Source organism: Musca autumnalis, unplaced genomic scaffold (genome assembly GCF_047663935.1).
Source record: "Musca autumnalis isolate F117 unplaced genomic scaffold, ASM4766393v1 scaffold_1, whole genome shotgun sequence".
NCBI classification, from domain to species: Eukaryota; Metazoa; Arthropoda; class Insecta; order Diptera; family Muscidae; genus Musca; species Musca autumnalis.
Genome location: NW_027411644.1, coordinates 35,139,386 through 35,155,902, shown reverse-complemented (window position 1 = coordinate 35,155,902; position 16,517 = coordinate 35,139,386). Strand labels below are relative to the sequence as shown.

Below are 16,517 nucleotides of genomic sequence, written 5' to 3'. Positions count from 1 at the left end.
ATTCCGACCTCTGAATATTATCCGACCATCACCAAAATCAATAGGATTCTTTCTCTGTAGGATCCCCGTAAGCCCCCAAAATTTCGTGACGATCCGATTAAAATTGCGACCTGTAGCGTGATTACAAAAAAATGAAACAATGGGATGTATTTCCGACTATTGTGATATCTCCGTTATGTGGCCACCTACGCCAACCTACTTTGCATCACTGTAAAGATGGGATTTTCTACTTTCATAGTCAGACTTTGTTTTTGGAAGATCCCCAACCGAAGCTGTGATATTCGTCATTATTATTAAAATCGCAAAAATAAAAAGTTGGGTTCTATTAGCGGCTATTGCGATATATTCGTTGTTTGATCACCTACGAGAACCCACTTTACATCATTAGAAAGGCGATATTTTCTACTTTTATTGTCAGGTTTTGCTTTTGGTATACCCCATATTGAAGCTGAGATATTCGCTTTGGAAAAAAACGTTGTCTTTTTATCCACATTAGTTTTTTGCCCATTCCGACCCCTAAATATTATCCGACCATCACCAAAATAAATAGGCTTCTTCCCCTCCGGGACCCCCATCAACATCCAAAATTTCGTGAAGATCCGATCAAAATTGCGACCTGTAGCGTGATTACAAGGTTTAGATGGACAGACGGACAGACGGACGGACGGACGGACTGACGGACGGACACACATAGCCAGATCGACTCAGCTCGTCGAGACATTCATTTTGGTATATATAAGTATAGGTCTACGACCATTATTTCGATGTGTTACAAACTTTTTGGCCAAAACCAACTTATAATACCCTCCCCACATAGTGGTGTAGGGTATAAAAACGAAAGAAAAGAAAAACAACCCCCTCTAAAGTTGACGAACCCCGCAAACGTTTTAAGGACCATGATCTGCGAATCTGCACCTGGAATGTTCGCACTCTCTATAGAGAAGGTGCAGTCTTCGCATTGGCAGACGTACTTGAAAAGTACAAGGCCGATATTACTGCCATACAGGAAATACGATGGATTGGGAAAGGCGTCACAACGACACCTAAAGGTGACGCACTCTATTATAGCTGCCATGACGTAAAGCATGAGTTTGGTTGCGGATTCGTAGTTAGTCGGAGACTAAAACATCTGTTATCCAGCTTCACCCCAGTGAATGAAAGACTTGCTGCAATTCGAATAAAAGCTAAATTCTTCAACATCAGCTTTATTTGCGCTCATGCTCCCACTGAAGAAAAGGAAGAACAGACCAAAGATATATTTTACGAGCGCTTAGAAGAAACATATGACTGTTGCCCTGCCCATGACATTGAAATCATTCTAAGCGATTTTAATGCCAAAATTGGAAAGGAGAATATCTTTGGCCCAACAGTCGGGAAATTCAGTCTCCACAGTGAAACATCTGACAATGTATTGGGGCTGATAGACTTTGCAGCTGCAAAAAACATGGTAGTTAGCAGTACCAGATTTAATCAGCTCGATATTCATAAGGGCACCTGGCTGTCTCCAGATCAGAAAACAAGAAACCAAACTGATCATGTTGTGATAGATGGAAGACATTCATCGAGCGTGTTGGATGTACGATCGTTCCGAGGCGCAAACATTGATTCGGACCACTACCTTGTTGCAGCAAAGGTATGTACCCGTCTAAACGTTGCAAATTAAGCACGAACAGACATAACGCGGAAGTTGGACATCGATAGGCTGCAAACACAACAGATAGCCACAGCATATTCCACTCAACTAGCCCAATTGCTTAATCAAAGCACTCCTCATCCCGATAACATATCAGCGCAATGGCAAAGCATTGCCCACTCCATGCAAACAGCCGCAAAATCCATACTTCGATATCAGAGACCTCCACCAAGGAATCCATGGTATGATCTGGAGTGTCGTGCTGCCACCGAAGAGAAAAATGCGGCATATAGGGCTACTTTACAATTCGTAGCAACGCGTAGCGCACGAGAGAGATACAGGGAGAAAAAGAGAGAGGAGAAACGCCTTTTCCACAGGAAAAATAGAGAGATGGAGAAGCGGGAGTGTGAAAAAATCGAGATGTACAGGAGCTAGAATGAAGTCCGAAAATTATACCAAAGAGTCAAGCATCAAACTGATGGCTTTGGTACAGGCACAGCCTCCTGTAGAGACCAGCAAGGTAATTTGGTAACTGATACAGATAGTGTACTCAGGATATGGAAAGAACATTTTTCAAAACTGTTGGTATCCAATAGCAGCGAATACGACGAAGATACCACAGTCCCAATCCCAGAAGATGGTATTGAATGTATACCGCCCAGCCAAGATGAGGTAAAGACAACAATAAATCGGCTGAAGAATAATAAGGCAGCAGGAGCCAATGGTTACCGGCCGAGCTGTTCAAAACCGGAGGCGACACGCTGATAAGGTGTATTCATCAGCTAGTTAGGACCATCTGGCAGGAAGAACGAGTACCCGACGATTGGAACCTGAGTATCCTGTGCCCCGTCCACAAGAATGAGATAAGACTGTATGCTCTAACTATAGGGGCATAAGTCTGCTCCCTATTGCCTACAAGATCGTGTCAGGGATATTGTGCGAACGACTAAAGCCTATGGTCAACGAGATAATTGGACCATACCAATGCGACTTTAGACCTGGCAAGTTCACCATTGACCAGATATTTACCCTGCGGCAAATCCTGGAGAAGACTCAAGAGATGCAGATCGACACCTACTACCTTTTTGTCGATTATAAAGCAGCCTTCGACAGCCCGCTGCGTTCAAAGGTATTCCAAGCCATGTCTGAATTTGGTATCCCCGCAAAGCTCATCCGGCTTTGTAAAATGACTCTAACTGACACAAGATCTTCAGTTAAAATAGGAAAGAACCTCTCCGAAGAGTTTGGTAGCAAAAGAGGTTTCAGACAAGGAGACAGCCTTTCGTGTGATCTCTTCAACATCCTGCTGGAAAAGGTTATACGAGAGGCAAACGTCAAAAGAAGTGGCACAATCTACACCAATATCCACATGTTACTTGCTTATGCTGATGATGTAGACATTATGGAACGATCAGTAAAAGAAGTAACCGATACCTTTATGAAGGTCGAAGGAGAATCTGGTAAAGTGGGTCTGGCGGTAAACGGTGAGAAGACCAAGTTGATGGTGTCGACGCGCAATGCGTCCATTGAGCTCGGACCGACTGTGGAAGTTGGTTCCTATAATATTGAGGTAGTAAAAGACTTCGTCTACCTCGGCACCTCCGTAAACACAACAGCGACATCAGTTGTGAAATAAAAAGAAGAATTGTGTTGGCCAACAGATGCTACTTTGATTTAAGTAAGCAGTTTAAAAACAAAGCCACATCTCGTCAAACAAAAATAACGCTCTACAAAACACTGATACCACCCGTGCTGATGTATGGCTCCGAAGCCGAAGAAAAATTCTTCGAAAGATCTACGGACCAATCTGCGTTGACGGTGAATATCGACGTCGTATGAACCACGAGCTGTATCTGCTATACAACGACATCAATATTGTTAAACGTATCGAGATGCAACGATTGCGTTGGCTAGGCCATATAATAAGAATGAGCGATGATGAACCCGCTAAAAAGGTGTATAAACACGGACCGCTTGGCGATGCACGCAGAATTGACAGGCCAAGGAATAGATGGCGCAAACAAGTGGATGATGAGATGAAAAGGCGCGGTATTCCAGAGTTCGGCCTATGGAACAAATGTTCTGTAATGGGCCAGCTAAGTAAGTAAGATATGGGACGTACAGTTTATCGCCGAGTTCGAACGCCGTGTCTTAAGACACCACTTGTAGAGAAGTTTTACATTGCTGAAATACTCAGGAAATGTCGCCAACATTACTGAGGGGTATTTTGCTACCGTTGAAAAGTGTTTTGATGTTGCCTGGCCGGGGAATCGAACCCACGTCCTATGTGTGCAAGGCGGGAGGGCATACCAATGCACCACGGTGGCACCCTCTCTGCATCTATATAAAACGTTTAATTCACTACTTTTCATTCATTATATATCTTTTTTCTAAAAAATATTTATGTTTTTTTTAACATGTTTTTATACCCTACACCACTATGCACAGTGGTGGCACTTACATGGGAAGGTGTGACAAAAATACTTCTAAATGCTATATCGAACTGAAATTGTTTTCAATGGGTCATAGTGGCCTAAAAACACTCTACGTAAAATATTGGGGTCCTCGGTCCAAAATTTCGCGTGTTTCCCATAAAACGAATCATCCTGAATTTAAGTATTTTACTGTTACCAAGACATTGTTCAACCAAATTTGCTGTAATCCGGTACCAGGAGTTATTATTGTATTGTAAGCATCCCCACGAAAAATTTTCAGTATTGGTCCATAATTTGGTTTACTCCCCAATGATTTATATACCGATTTATTTGGGCAGATGTCAACCAAATATTCTAAGCGACTATATTCTTATAATGATCTCAGACTTCAGAACATTGTCTTATAAAGAAATGTCGTATCGGTCCACTTTTGACCACAGCCTCCATATAGGGTCCACTGTGCTATGTGGGGAGGGTATTAGAAGTTGGTTTTGGCCAAAAAGTTTGTAACGCATCGAAATAATGGTCGTAGACCCATACTTATATATACCAAAATGAATGTCTCGACGAGCTGAGTCAATCTGGCTATATGTGTCCCTCTGTCCGTCCGTCTGTCCATCTAAACTTTGTAATCACGCTACAGGTCGCAATTTTGATCGGATCGTCACCAAATTTTGGATGTTGATGATGGTCCCGGAGGGGAAGAAGCCTATTGACTTTGGTGATGGTCAGATAATATTCAGGGGTCGGAATGGGCAAAAAACTTATTTGGAGAAAAAGTCAACGTTTTATTTCAAAGCGAATATCTCCGCATCTATAAGGGGTATATCAAAAGCAAAACCTGCTAAAGAAAGTAGAAAATATTACCTTTACGACGATGTAGGTTATCGTAGGTGGTCAAACAACGAAGATATCGTAATAGTCGCTAATACAACCCATCTTTTCATTTTTGCGATTTTAATTATAATGACGACAGCTTTGGTTGGGGAGCTTCCAAAAGCAAAGCCTGACTATGAAAGTAGAATATCCCACCTTTACAATGATGCAAAGTAGGTTTGGGTAGGTGGCTAAATAACGGAGATATAGCAATATTCGGTAATACATGTCATTTTTCAATTTTTTTCGAAATCGCGCTACTGGTCACAATTTTGATCAGATCATCACGAAATTGTGGAGGTTAATGGGGGTCCCACAGAGGAAGAAGCATATTGATGTTGTTGATGGTCGGATAATATTCAGGGGTCGCAATGGTCAAAAACTTTTTTGGAGAAAAGGTCAACGTTTTATTTCAAACCAATATCTCTTGGTCTGTTCCTTTACTTTTGAAAATGGTAAAACCGGAAAAATTTGCAAAAATTGTAAACTGCTCCCATATGAATTGTATGTTGTCTGAAGTAAAGGAACACTTTTCGAGTAATAAGTGGTAAAACTTGAAGATTCTTAAACGTAAAGGAACAGGGCTTCTGTTTCTTCAAGAGCTGGCGGAATGGGGAAAAACTCATGTAGAGACAAATTCAAAGTTTTATTCTTTGCGAATATATAGGCTTCTAGTAGGGCATAGTAGAACAAATATAAGGTAAATTAAGTACTACAACAAATACAACTCAACAACAACCACATAGAAATTTGTTTTTGTTTGTAATGCTAGTGTCAAACCTGTATGTAAACAAAATAAGGAAATGTCTATAAATAATTTTAATTTAAAAAAAAAAAAACTAATAATTTTTCACATTTGATTGAATATTTTGGAAAACATGAATGAAAATTCGTTACATTTTCAATTTGAATGTTTCCACATCATTCCACTAAATGCATAATTTCTCGCAGAAAATAGAATTTACTGGAAATTCATTGAAAAAGGAGAAGTTGGTTCAATATTTTGTTTTTGAAATCAAAGAAGCACATGTTTAGTAGGACTATATTTTTTCAAACTTAACAAAATACCTCATATATTAACAAACGTTGTACCGCATTGATATGAAGAAGTCTTTCTTGGTAATAGATTTTTTCGGAATGATATATTTTTTCCTCAAAAATATATGTATATCCCTAATAAAGTTTTATGAAACAAAAAGGATTTCTTAGGGTTTTAGTACTTGGTATGACATCCTCTGTTATCCTTTATAGTTTTTAGCCTTTTTGGCAAAGATTTCACTAAATTTTCGGCGCAAGATATCTGTATTTCCCCATTCTTCTTGCAAGGCATTTTTCAGGGTTCCTATACTTTAGATGTTATGACTTCTTATATTTGTCTCCAAAATACTCCATAAATTGTACATATGATTCAAATCCGTGGATCGGGGAGGTGTTTGAATCACTTTTGGACAGTTATATGGCATCCATTCTCGAAAAATGTGTGATTTGTGCTTGGGGTCATATCTTGATAAAGTTGAAATGTTGTCCCAAATCCCATTTTTCAGCGCTACATTTCAAATTATCCTTCAGAATGTTTAAATAATATATCTTATCCTTATTTCCTTCGATAAAAACAAGATTCCCTACACCGGAAACACTCATACAACCCCATACCATAACAGAGTCTCCTCTGTGCTTTACGGTTGGAATTGTGTGTTTAGGGACAAAGGCCGTATTTGCTGTACGTCATACCTTACTTGGTCCATCCAAACCAAACAGGTTAAATTTGCTTTCATTGGCATAAATAACAGCCTGTTTTGGTCGGAAGAACAAATTATCGTATGGCGTGCAGCTCACTGTGAGGTAGAAATCGATGTTGTTTAACAATTTTTATTTTTTTATCAAAATTTACCGAATTTCGTTAATTTTATTTTATTATATTTAAGTTAAGACCCTAATGTAAAAATATTAAAAAGAATGAAATCGCTATCATTAATTAATTCCTAGCAATCGCAGTTTTAATGAAAGAAATTGAAATGGAAACTTTTGACTGTGATTCACTGTATATAAGATGTCGTATGGAATTTGACACTAACGTTGCAACCCCCTTCAGTCAGCTGTGTTTTGCTGTTACCATTTATTGTTTTACCATACTAGTAGGGGTATTCCAACGGCAAAGCCTGTCAATGGAAGAAGAAAATATTACCGTTACATTGGTGTAAAGTAAGTTGGAAAAGGTGGTCCAACAAGGGAGATACCACAATAGTCGGTAATGCATCCAATTCTTCCTCCCTAAAAGAAATGTTAACTAATGAAAAGCTTATGCACAGGGGTAGTGGTGTAGGGTACCACATGGTCGGCCCCGTCCCGACTATAGCCTTTGCTCATTTGTTCCATTTTGAATTTATACATGTCATAATTTATTTTATCCATAAATTTTCTCATTTATTAGGGATGGGACATATTTATTCGTCGTTCGGAGAGTATTTCTACTTGAACAAGGTAGAAAAATCATCTTTCTCTCACAGAATTTTGTATGGGGAATCAAGTATTTTATTCGTTGTTATGGATCGAACAACGAATAGAGAACGAATAACGTACGGTGGAAACTGCCCATAAGTCCCAATTTACATTAGGTAAGTTTACTTGCGGCAAGTTCATGCTTGTAGGAGAGACACGTAACCCAATGATTACACATGCAAGTAACTTGCAGACAGTTGTGTATATTATAGTCGAAACTTCATTTTTTTCGAACTGACACTTGCCTGTGTAAACGTTCGGAAAAAATTGAAGTTACTTTCAAAGTACTTAGTCCCAATTTACATTGGGCGAGTTTACTTGCGGCAATTGTCATTTTGTAGGAGAGAGAGGTGAGGCATATGGTAACCCTTTGCCTCTCAGCACCCTCTCTCACCTACAAACTGACAATTGCCGCAAGTAAACTCGCCTAATGTAAATTGGGACTTACATTGATTACTAACAAGGAAATTTGATCGGCAGTGAGGTTGTTAGTTGGTGTGGCAGTGAATATGTGTGAGTGTATTGGTATTTTTCGAACTGTCACCTGCATGTGTAAACGGGGGATAAAGCGGCCCATACATTTACTGCCAAACTGCTGCTGACCCTCTCTCACCCACAAACTGACAATTGCCGCAAAGAAAATTGCCTAATGTAATGCCATGTTCATACCAGCATTTGAATAACGTCGTTCGTTCTCAAAATTACGTACACGAATTAACCCGTTCAAACGACATGGTACATCATTCATGGTACAATAATTCTTAGGTAGGCCACAGCTAACAGCTGATTACAATTTTTTTTTGTTATGGCTTAATCTGTCAAAACCGTGTCGACATGCAGAGTTGATATTTATTATTGATCAAAAAATTCAACTCTGTTTTGTTTTCATTTCAACATTTCGTTCTTCTTCTTCTTTGTTTACTCATCCGTTATCATTCATCAAAACAATTTTGACGTTTTAAGCCATAGCGACAGGGTTGTATTTTTTTGGCGATTCTCATACCTGGCCTACCTATGAATTATTGTACCATGACATCATTCATAGCAACATGATTCATATTTTCATAGTTTTTGTTTACTGATTTTAAAGAAAGTTTCAGCCAAAAGACGAGTAAAGTTAATTGATATGAACTGAAAAAATATTTGTCCTTCTTTCAGATATCTATTTAATATTAAATTATATTTGTTTCATTCATGTTTTCTATTTTTTCTCACAATTTTGGTGTTTTCAGTATATTTTCAAATTTTTCTATTTTAAAAATTAACGAGAGAGAGACCTGCCAAAATAACTTTTTGGTATACAGACTTTCCGGCAGGCATTTGATTTTTGTTTCTAAATTTGTACGCGAATTTGAAACGATGGACAAGAAATGTAAATGCAATGAAAGAGAAGACAAAATTTGCTATGATTTGAATGTATACTAGTCGTTAAACCGTTTACATTTCATTCATATTCTGCAGTTTTTCTAAAAATGTTTGGGTTTTTAATAAATTTTTAAATTTTGTATTTTTCCTGTCATACTTAATTTATTTCGATAAATTCTCTCATTTGTTAGAGATGGGACATATTTTATCGTCGTTCTGAGAATAATTTAAATTGAACAATGTACACAAATCGTTGTTCGTTCTCAATATTTTGTATGGGAAATGAAGTAATTACATCGTAATTTGGGGTCGAACAACGAATAGAGAGCAAAACACCGTCAGTCTGAACAAGGCATAAATATGGACTGACTTTTATAAACTCAAGAGGCATGGTACAATAATACAGGTAGCATTATCAAGCCAGCTGATGGTAACATAATGTGTCAATTGCATTGAATTGATGTCAAATTTTGACATCTTATGTTACCAACAATTGCCGATGCGGCTACCTGTGTATTTGTACCATGCTCAAGAGGCAAGTTTAACTAGGCGTTTACACCAGACAGTTTGTCTTCAAATACAACTCTGATATGCTAACACATGCATTTGTCGGCTGTCTACCAGCTGTCCATCATTTATTCACAGACAGTCAGGTATACAAATTTTTGACATTTTTGTGAAAAAGAAGTGAGATGAAAATTAAAATGTGCTGTAAACAAAAACAAAATACATATGTGAACGGAAAACGAAAAGAAATCGATGATTTTCATTCATAATTTTACCACTGTAAGTCTGTCTGGTTACTTTCCCAGCAAGAATTGTCCAGCAAGAACTTTCTCAGAGAGTAAGGGGTTTTTATTCTCTTTTGCTAGATAATTTTAAAAAGTAAACAGACACCTTCCCAGCAAGCAATCAGCTGACTTGCCAAAACAGAACAATTTGTCCGCCAACAAAGGAAGCAAACACGTTGTATTTTATTAAAAATAAAAAAGAAAATTAAACAAAAAAGTATTTTTCCACTTTACAAATTTGTTCTCCATAAAACAATACAATTAGGGCCATTATTACATGTCTTCTTTTACTATTGGATGGATTTGAAAACGCAAAATAAACCAATTTGGAGGCATTACAACTATAATTTTCACATTAAAAGTAAATGCCAAGAATGTCCTCCTTGAAATTTAATGATAACTTTTAACTTTAAGTTAACCAGAACGCTATAAATCTGTTTGTAAAAACCAAACTATAAAACTCCGTACACACTAGAGCTTTTTTGCCGGGTTAACCTTCTTTATGAGGATTTAGTTGACGTATACCTAATGGAATTGACATTTGAAACCCAAACCCACTGGGTTAACCCGGTTATATGTAAACGGCCTATTACAAAGACTTATAATAATTGGGATTAGACTATAGGTCTGTTCCTTTACGTGCAAGAATCTTCAAGTTTTACCACTTTTTACTCGGAAAGCGTTCCTTTACTTCATACACCATACAATTCATATGGGAGCAGTTTACAACTTTTGCTACTTTTGCCGGTTTTACCACTTTCAAAAGTAAAGGAACAGACCATATGTTATTTCGACAATAAAATTGTTTTTAATAGCACGGTTACACTACAGCTTTTTGCCGGGTTAACCCACTCATGAGGATTTATTTGCTTAATCTGCTCAAATCTGACCAGATTTGCCATACAAAAATTAAATCCTCTCATGGCTGGGTTTATTTTAAATCCGGCACAAATCCACCAAAAATACAGTGTTGTATTCGGTATTTGTGCAAAAAAATCCAACTCTACTCAAAAAGTACCAAAAGTTGCAACTGTTTTTGCAACAGAGTTTGTCGTGTTTTACACGTTTACGATTAGTCGCATGAGATTTTATGGAGTTAATAAATCTATAATTATTTGAAAATCATAAAATTATTTATTTTTTTCATAAGACACTTTTTTTAACAAATAGTACGCTTGATGCCATGATACAAGACTGTATCCCTGTGTGTAAAATATACCAATATGAGCAAAGAGGGGACGATATCTCACACGAGAAATTGTAAAAGTGTAACACACGACTTTATTAGTTATTTTGTATGTATACGTAAACAAACATCAGCTGACAGTTTATATCCTCGGAAATCTAAGTATAACCAGCAAAGATTAACTCACTGGATCTATTAAACCCAGTGGGTTAACCTTCAATAGTGTAACCGGGGTATAATGTTCACAAACATAAATCAACAAAAAACCACAAACAGCTGATTGATTGTTTTCAGAAAGAAGAAGAGCTTGCAAGTGCTTGCTAGAAGAAATTTGTCCAGCAAGAATTTGCAAGCTCTCAGAGAAAGAACTGTCAAAATGTCTCTCTCGAATCGCTCTCTTTTGCTGGTTTTTTGTGTTAACAGACGACTTCCAGCAACAATTGGTACAAATTGTTACAAATTTTGGGGTAACCAGACACAGCTTGTTTTTGCAGTTGTCTGGACGTCTACGTCACACAGGCAAGTTTTGCATTTTTGACAATCAATACATGAACTCAACTGTCCTGTCATGTGTAAACGCAGGGTTAAAAGGAACGAGAAAAATTGCCGCAAGTAAACTCGCCTAATTTAAATCGGGACTTAAAGGCCAGAACAGAATCAATCGTCGCTTGCTTTGCTTGCTTCCCCAAATGTCAAATTATAAAGGAATGCCAGAGCCTCTTTGCAAATCCGCCTGCGTTCCCCTTTAGGAGGCTCTGGCATTCCTTTATAATTTGACATTTGGGAAGCAAGCAAAGCAAGCGACGATTGATTCTGTTCTGGCCTTTATAAAGTACGGGAACAGGCCACACATTATTGACAAACAGCTGTTTTACTCTAAAATAACGTTTTTTTCTTAATAACAAATTGATAACATTGTTCTCTCGCAGTGAAAAATAAACTGCATAAGTAGTTGGCAACTCTTTGGTTAGGTTCTTTTGTTTATTTTGTTTTGAATTTTGCGGTGGTGCGGTGCATTTTCGATTTTCGCAAGATTAATTAATTGCAACAAAAAATATTTTTAATAATCAATTCGAATACAACATTAGTTAAGCCGGGCAAAGGATGAATAACATAATTATTTTATTATTCCTCATATCCAGTACTTGCAATACGCTGCTAATCAAGTAATACGACAAAAACATTCCTTGCGAAAAAAACAATAAATAATTTTTCTTTTTCTGCTTTAATTGCATTATTTATTTTGTAAAAAATCAATTCCTCTCCATTCCATGCACTGTCGATGATAAGATGGACAAATACTTTAAAGGGTGAATGTTACGATGGCAAGTGGCGTTATTTTCAGCATCCAGTAAGTAACAAAACAAATATTTATCGGTATATAGTTGACTATATATGTATGTATATATGATATATATTTGTGCATTGATTGTATATACATATAGATGAATAACGCAGTATTTCTCTTCAAACAGGTCGCCTTAACCTTTTTAATGTTCTTGGGTGAATGCATCTGTTTTCTAATCTACAAAACTATCTTCGCCTTATTGCGTAGAAGGAACGTAAGTAGAGCTGGAAGCCATGACGTTTTTTTGTTGCTATGTTTGTTGCCTTACTTTCTTTCTTATAGGATGGCTCTGAAGATAATAATCTACTGACAAGCGGTGACCGTGAATTTCGACCCATGGCAATGTTATTACCGGCATTTTTAAATACCATAACAACTGTTTTGCTGTTATCGGGTCTTTATTTGACATATGCATCAAGCTTTCAAGCTATACGAAGTAGGTATAGATAGAAAATATGGACCAGATACAAATCATGGATTCCACTTCTAGCGTAATCCAGGATAGAACAGACACAACTAGGCGCACAAAATTCTCAAGAAAAGTTTTGGAACAAATTTCCTTTAGCGGCACTCTTGTTGGAAAAATTCCCTTAATGTGAATTCTATAATAAGCAGATACAAGACACATTTGTCAATGAATTTACATTTATTTTTTCCTGAAATTTAACCTATTCTGTAAATAGAAAAAGCCCAAGCAGTCTTCTATAAATAGAAGACATACCAAAGGGTTCTTCTATAGATATAAGACCTTCCAAAGAGGTCTGCTGTAAACAGAAAAAACAACGAAAGTTGTTTCCTGTAAATAGAAGGCCCGATTGGGGTCTTCAATAGATAAAAAACTTCCCAAAAACGATATTCTGTAAATAGAAATTCTATCAAAGTGGTATTCTCTAAATACAAGACCTTCCAAGGGGTATTCTATTGATATAAGACCTGCCAAAGGGTTCTTCTACAGTTAGAAGACCTCCAAAGGGGGTCTTCTGTAGATAGAGTACCTCCCCAAGCGGTCTTCTATAGATGAAAGACCTTCCATTGAAGTGTTCTATAGATAGAAGACCTTCTCAAGGGGTCTTCCGTAAAGAGAAAACTTACCATAGTGGCCTTCTCTAAATAGAAGACCTCCAAAGAAGTATTTTATAGATGTATAACGTCACAAAGGTGACTTCTATAGATAGAACACTTACGAAAGGGTTCTTCTTCTACCTAAAGGGGTTTTCCAAGATTCCGCTAAAGGAAATATATGCCATTGTGCATGTTGCAGTTCCTAAATCAAAATCAATCCAGTGCACCCAGAAGATTCAACAAAATGCTTTGTAATATTGTGCTAACTTTTCACAAAATATTAATCCAAATTATTTTACTGACATTTTTCTTTGTAATCCTCCCTCACAGCTTCCACCATCATTTTTATTGGACTCTTTGGTTCGATTTATCTCAATCAAAATCTGATTGGACGTCATTGGTCAGCCATAATTATTATTGCATGTGGTCTAACTGTAATCATCTCCACGGATATTCAAAGAATTGCCTATGATCGAGCATCCTTGACACATCCCAACGCGAATGCAGTACTTTCGGGAGATCTGCTCGTCATATGCGCCTCCATATTTCAAGCCGCTAAAATGATTTACGAAGAAAAATATGTAAAAGCCTGTAATGTACCCATTTTACAAGCTCTTGGTTGGCAGGGTATTTTTGGCATTTTAATCACATCTCTTCTCGGCATTTGTATGAATTTCTTACCCACACCCATGCCACCATTTAACGACAGTTCACGTGAAGTATTCGATGACCTGCAGGATATCTTCAATCAATTGCAAAGCAATCCTTGGCTTGTGTTGGCTGTATGCATTTTCGTCTTGACCACCGCCATACATGGTTATACCACTTTAGCCATTATACGTTTCTCCTCATCGGCAAATCTCATTTTGGCCGATAGCATACGTTGCTATTTGGTGTGGTTAATGGCTTGCCTCTTGGATTGGGAATACATCAATTTGGTCACCATACTCGGTTACATAATTCTACAACTGGGTTTAATAACCTATCGACGAGCCATCATCTTGGAATGGTATCGTTCAATTCTCTTACGTTTGGCCCGCAATCGTTATGCTGAAATGTCGGCTGATCCTGCAACGGGTATTGGAGGTGCTGGTATACCAACCAATCGCCCAGCTGATATAATATAATCAGTGAGCAGTGATTGAGTGTGGTGGTGCTTCTTAAGCGTCGTTTTTCATCTATCATTTTTAATTGTTATATGTGATAAAAAGAGAGTAAAAAAGAAGAAATCTATTAAACAATAGGTAATAATAATTATTGTAGAGCATAGCTATAGAATTGAGGTACACGAAATTTAATGATGAATTTATAAGACTTGTTTGTATACTCGTTTGTGTGGGAAGAAATTATGAAAAATAATAAATAAGTAGAATGTACGAAGAAAAGCAAGAGGTTTCATTTTTTTTATATGGGCAAGGTAAATTGAAATTCAATATGGCTTGTTTATGGGCTATTTTCTATGGAGATAACAAGGAAAACACATTCATATTGAAATGAAGTTTTAGAAAAGAAAAATTTGTAATAATAGAAGAGAGAAGAATCTATGCAAGACGCCTTTTGCAAGTGTACTATCTAGAGCAAGCATGTTCACATTTGGCACGGCGGTGTCGATGATTTTCGGCAATTTGTCGTGTGCGTGTAAATGCACAGAAAGAGCGTACAAAAGAGAACAAATGTTTTGATTTGTTATTGTTTTATAGCTTGCGTGAATACAAACTTACTAACACACTATTACATGGTAGAACAAGAAAAGGTACCCAGTCAGCATTTTTTGAAAATTTTAATCAAATTCGAGTCTTTTTTGATCCGACTGCACGATTAAAAAGCTAGAATATGAGCTCATTTTCTGATCATAAATGACTCCTTTGTCGGTAGGAAAACATAACCTCAGGCGACTCTTCTAAACAAATCACAAATGAGTCTTTTTCGAGTCGTATTTCAATCATTTATTGGTGTTTTGTTGATTAATTTCGGACCCTTTTTCGAGTCTTTTTAGAGGCATGTTTATAATCATTTATGAGTCTTTAGGGAGTCATTTATGAGTCTTTTTGTTAGACGAAATAAATTAAAAAAATTTTCTTTTTATTCTTCTTTGTTTCTTTCCTTTGTTTTATAGTCTTTTCTGCTTTGTTATGTCTTTTAATCATCCTTTATGTTGCTTGGTGGTTAGTATACTGCTTCTTCATTTCACTTGGCAAAACCTGTTGTGTTGTGTTTGTCTGTACCTTTAATATTATACGTTACATTTATATCAAAATTTTGTAGAAAGTGTATATGAGAATTTTATTTTTTTATTTACAACCAAATAAAAATAAAACAAAGCAATCAGTTTTTAATCACCTAACTGTTTAAAATATGATCAGAGTATACATAATTATAATCACTTTTCAAACACCTGTATGACCCTTTTTTGATTAAGCATTTTTCAATCTTCCAGATGATCAAAATGTGACAATAAATAACAAAAAATTGTCACATTTTAAACACCTCAATGATTTATTTGTGATTGCTACACATTTGTTGTTGTATTTTAAATTGAACTCTTTTTAATCATTACAGGGAGTCACTTTCGAGTCCCTTTCTGTTCACACAAGCGACTTAATCAATTTTTGATCACCAAAAGGACTCTAAAAAGACTCCTCAATGTGATTTTTGAAAAAACAGTCTTCTAAATGCTATCTGGGTAGCAGCAATACCCAGCTGACTGAACTGGGTTGTAGTGATAGAACGTTTTCACACGATAAGGTTTGCCTGCTCAAAAATGCGTTGTCCGTTTTGGTTCTCATTCGTAAATTGTGTCAGTGTTGAAACAAAATGTGGAAGTAAGTGAACGAAAACGTACATAAAGTACCATACATACAACACTAGCATGTAAGATATTATCTACCTGTTTCATCATATTTTTTACAAATAAAGGTGTTCTTCAAAACATGACTTCTATGTACCTGTTAATAACGAAGGTATTTCCCTATTTCATAAAAATCTTTCTTGAAAAATTTACGCTGGTAACGCAGGTATCATCTTACCTTCAGGTGGTAAGAATTATTACATTATTTTTTACATGGCATGCGCGCATAAGGCAACAATTTTAACAACGCATACGTTTTACCCAATTTTATGGGATTCACAAGAATTACTTTTTTTAATTTTCAAATACAAAACACACATAAACCTTTTTGGTACATTTATGTAAAACCGTACTTCTTTTTGTTCAAAAAGTACGCTTGTATAAAATGACTTCAAAAACGCAACACTAGATGTGAAAATTACGAATGAGAGTCAAAACGGAAACCACGTTTTTGAGCAGTCAAACCTTATCGTC

The 16,517-nt window shown here is 36.7% G+C and overlaps 1 protein-coding gene across 1 annotated transcript; it reads left to right on the top strand.

Moving 5' to 3' along the window:
* Positions 1-11,709: 11,709 nt before the first annotated feature.
* Positions 11,710-14,580, top strand: Tango9 (transport and golgi organization 9). Its single transcript, XM_073972944.1, has 5 exons — positions 11,710-11,951; positions 12,076-12,136; positions 12,261-12,347; positions 12,416-12,569; positions 13,526-14,580. The coding sequence occupies exons 1-5, from the start codon at positions 11,890-11,892 to the stop codon at positions 14,320-14,322; spliced, it is 1,161 nt and encodes a 386-aa protein (XP_073829045.1). The 5' UTR covers positions 11,710-11,889; the 3' UTR covers positions 14,323-14,580.
* The last annotated feature ends 1,937 nt before the right edge of the window (positions 14,581-16,517 follow it).

What these genes read in the sequence shown, in the direction of transcription:
- Tango9 (XM_073972944.1), top strand. Translation starts at nt 11,890, where the DNA reads ATGAATAACATAATTATTTTATTATTCCTCATATCCAGTACTTGCAAT. An exon ending in TGCAATACGCTGCTAATCAA is followed by an intron (nt 11,952 to 12,075) that starts GTAATACGACAA and finishes GTCGATGATAAG; the next exon opens with ATGGACAAATACTTTAAAGG. An exon ending in GGCGTTATTTTCAGCATCCA is followed by an intron (nt 12,137 to 12,260) that starts GTAAGTAACAAA and finishes CTCTTCAAACAG; the next exon opens with GTCGCCTTAACCTTTTTAAT.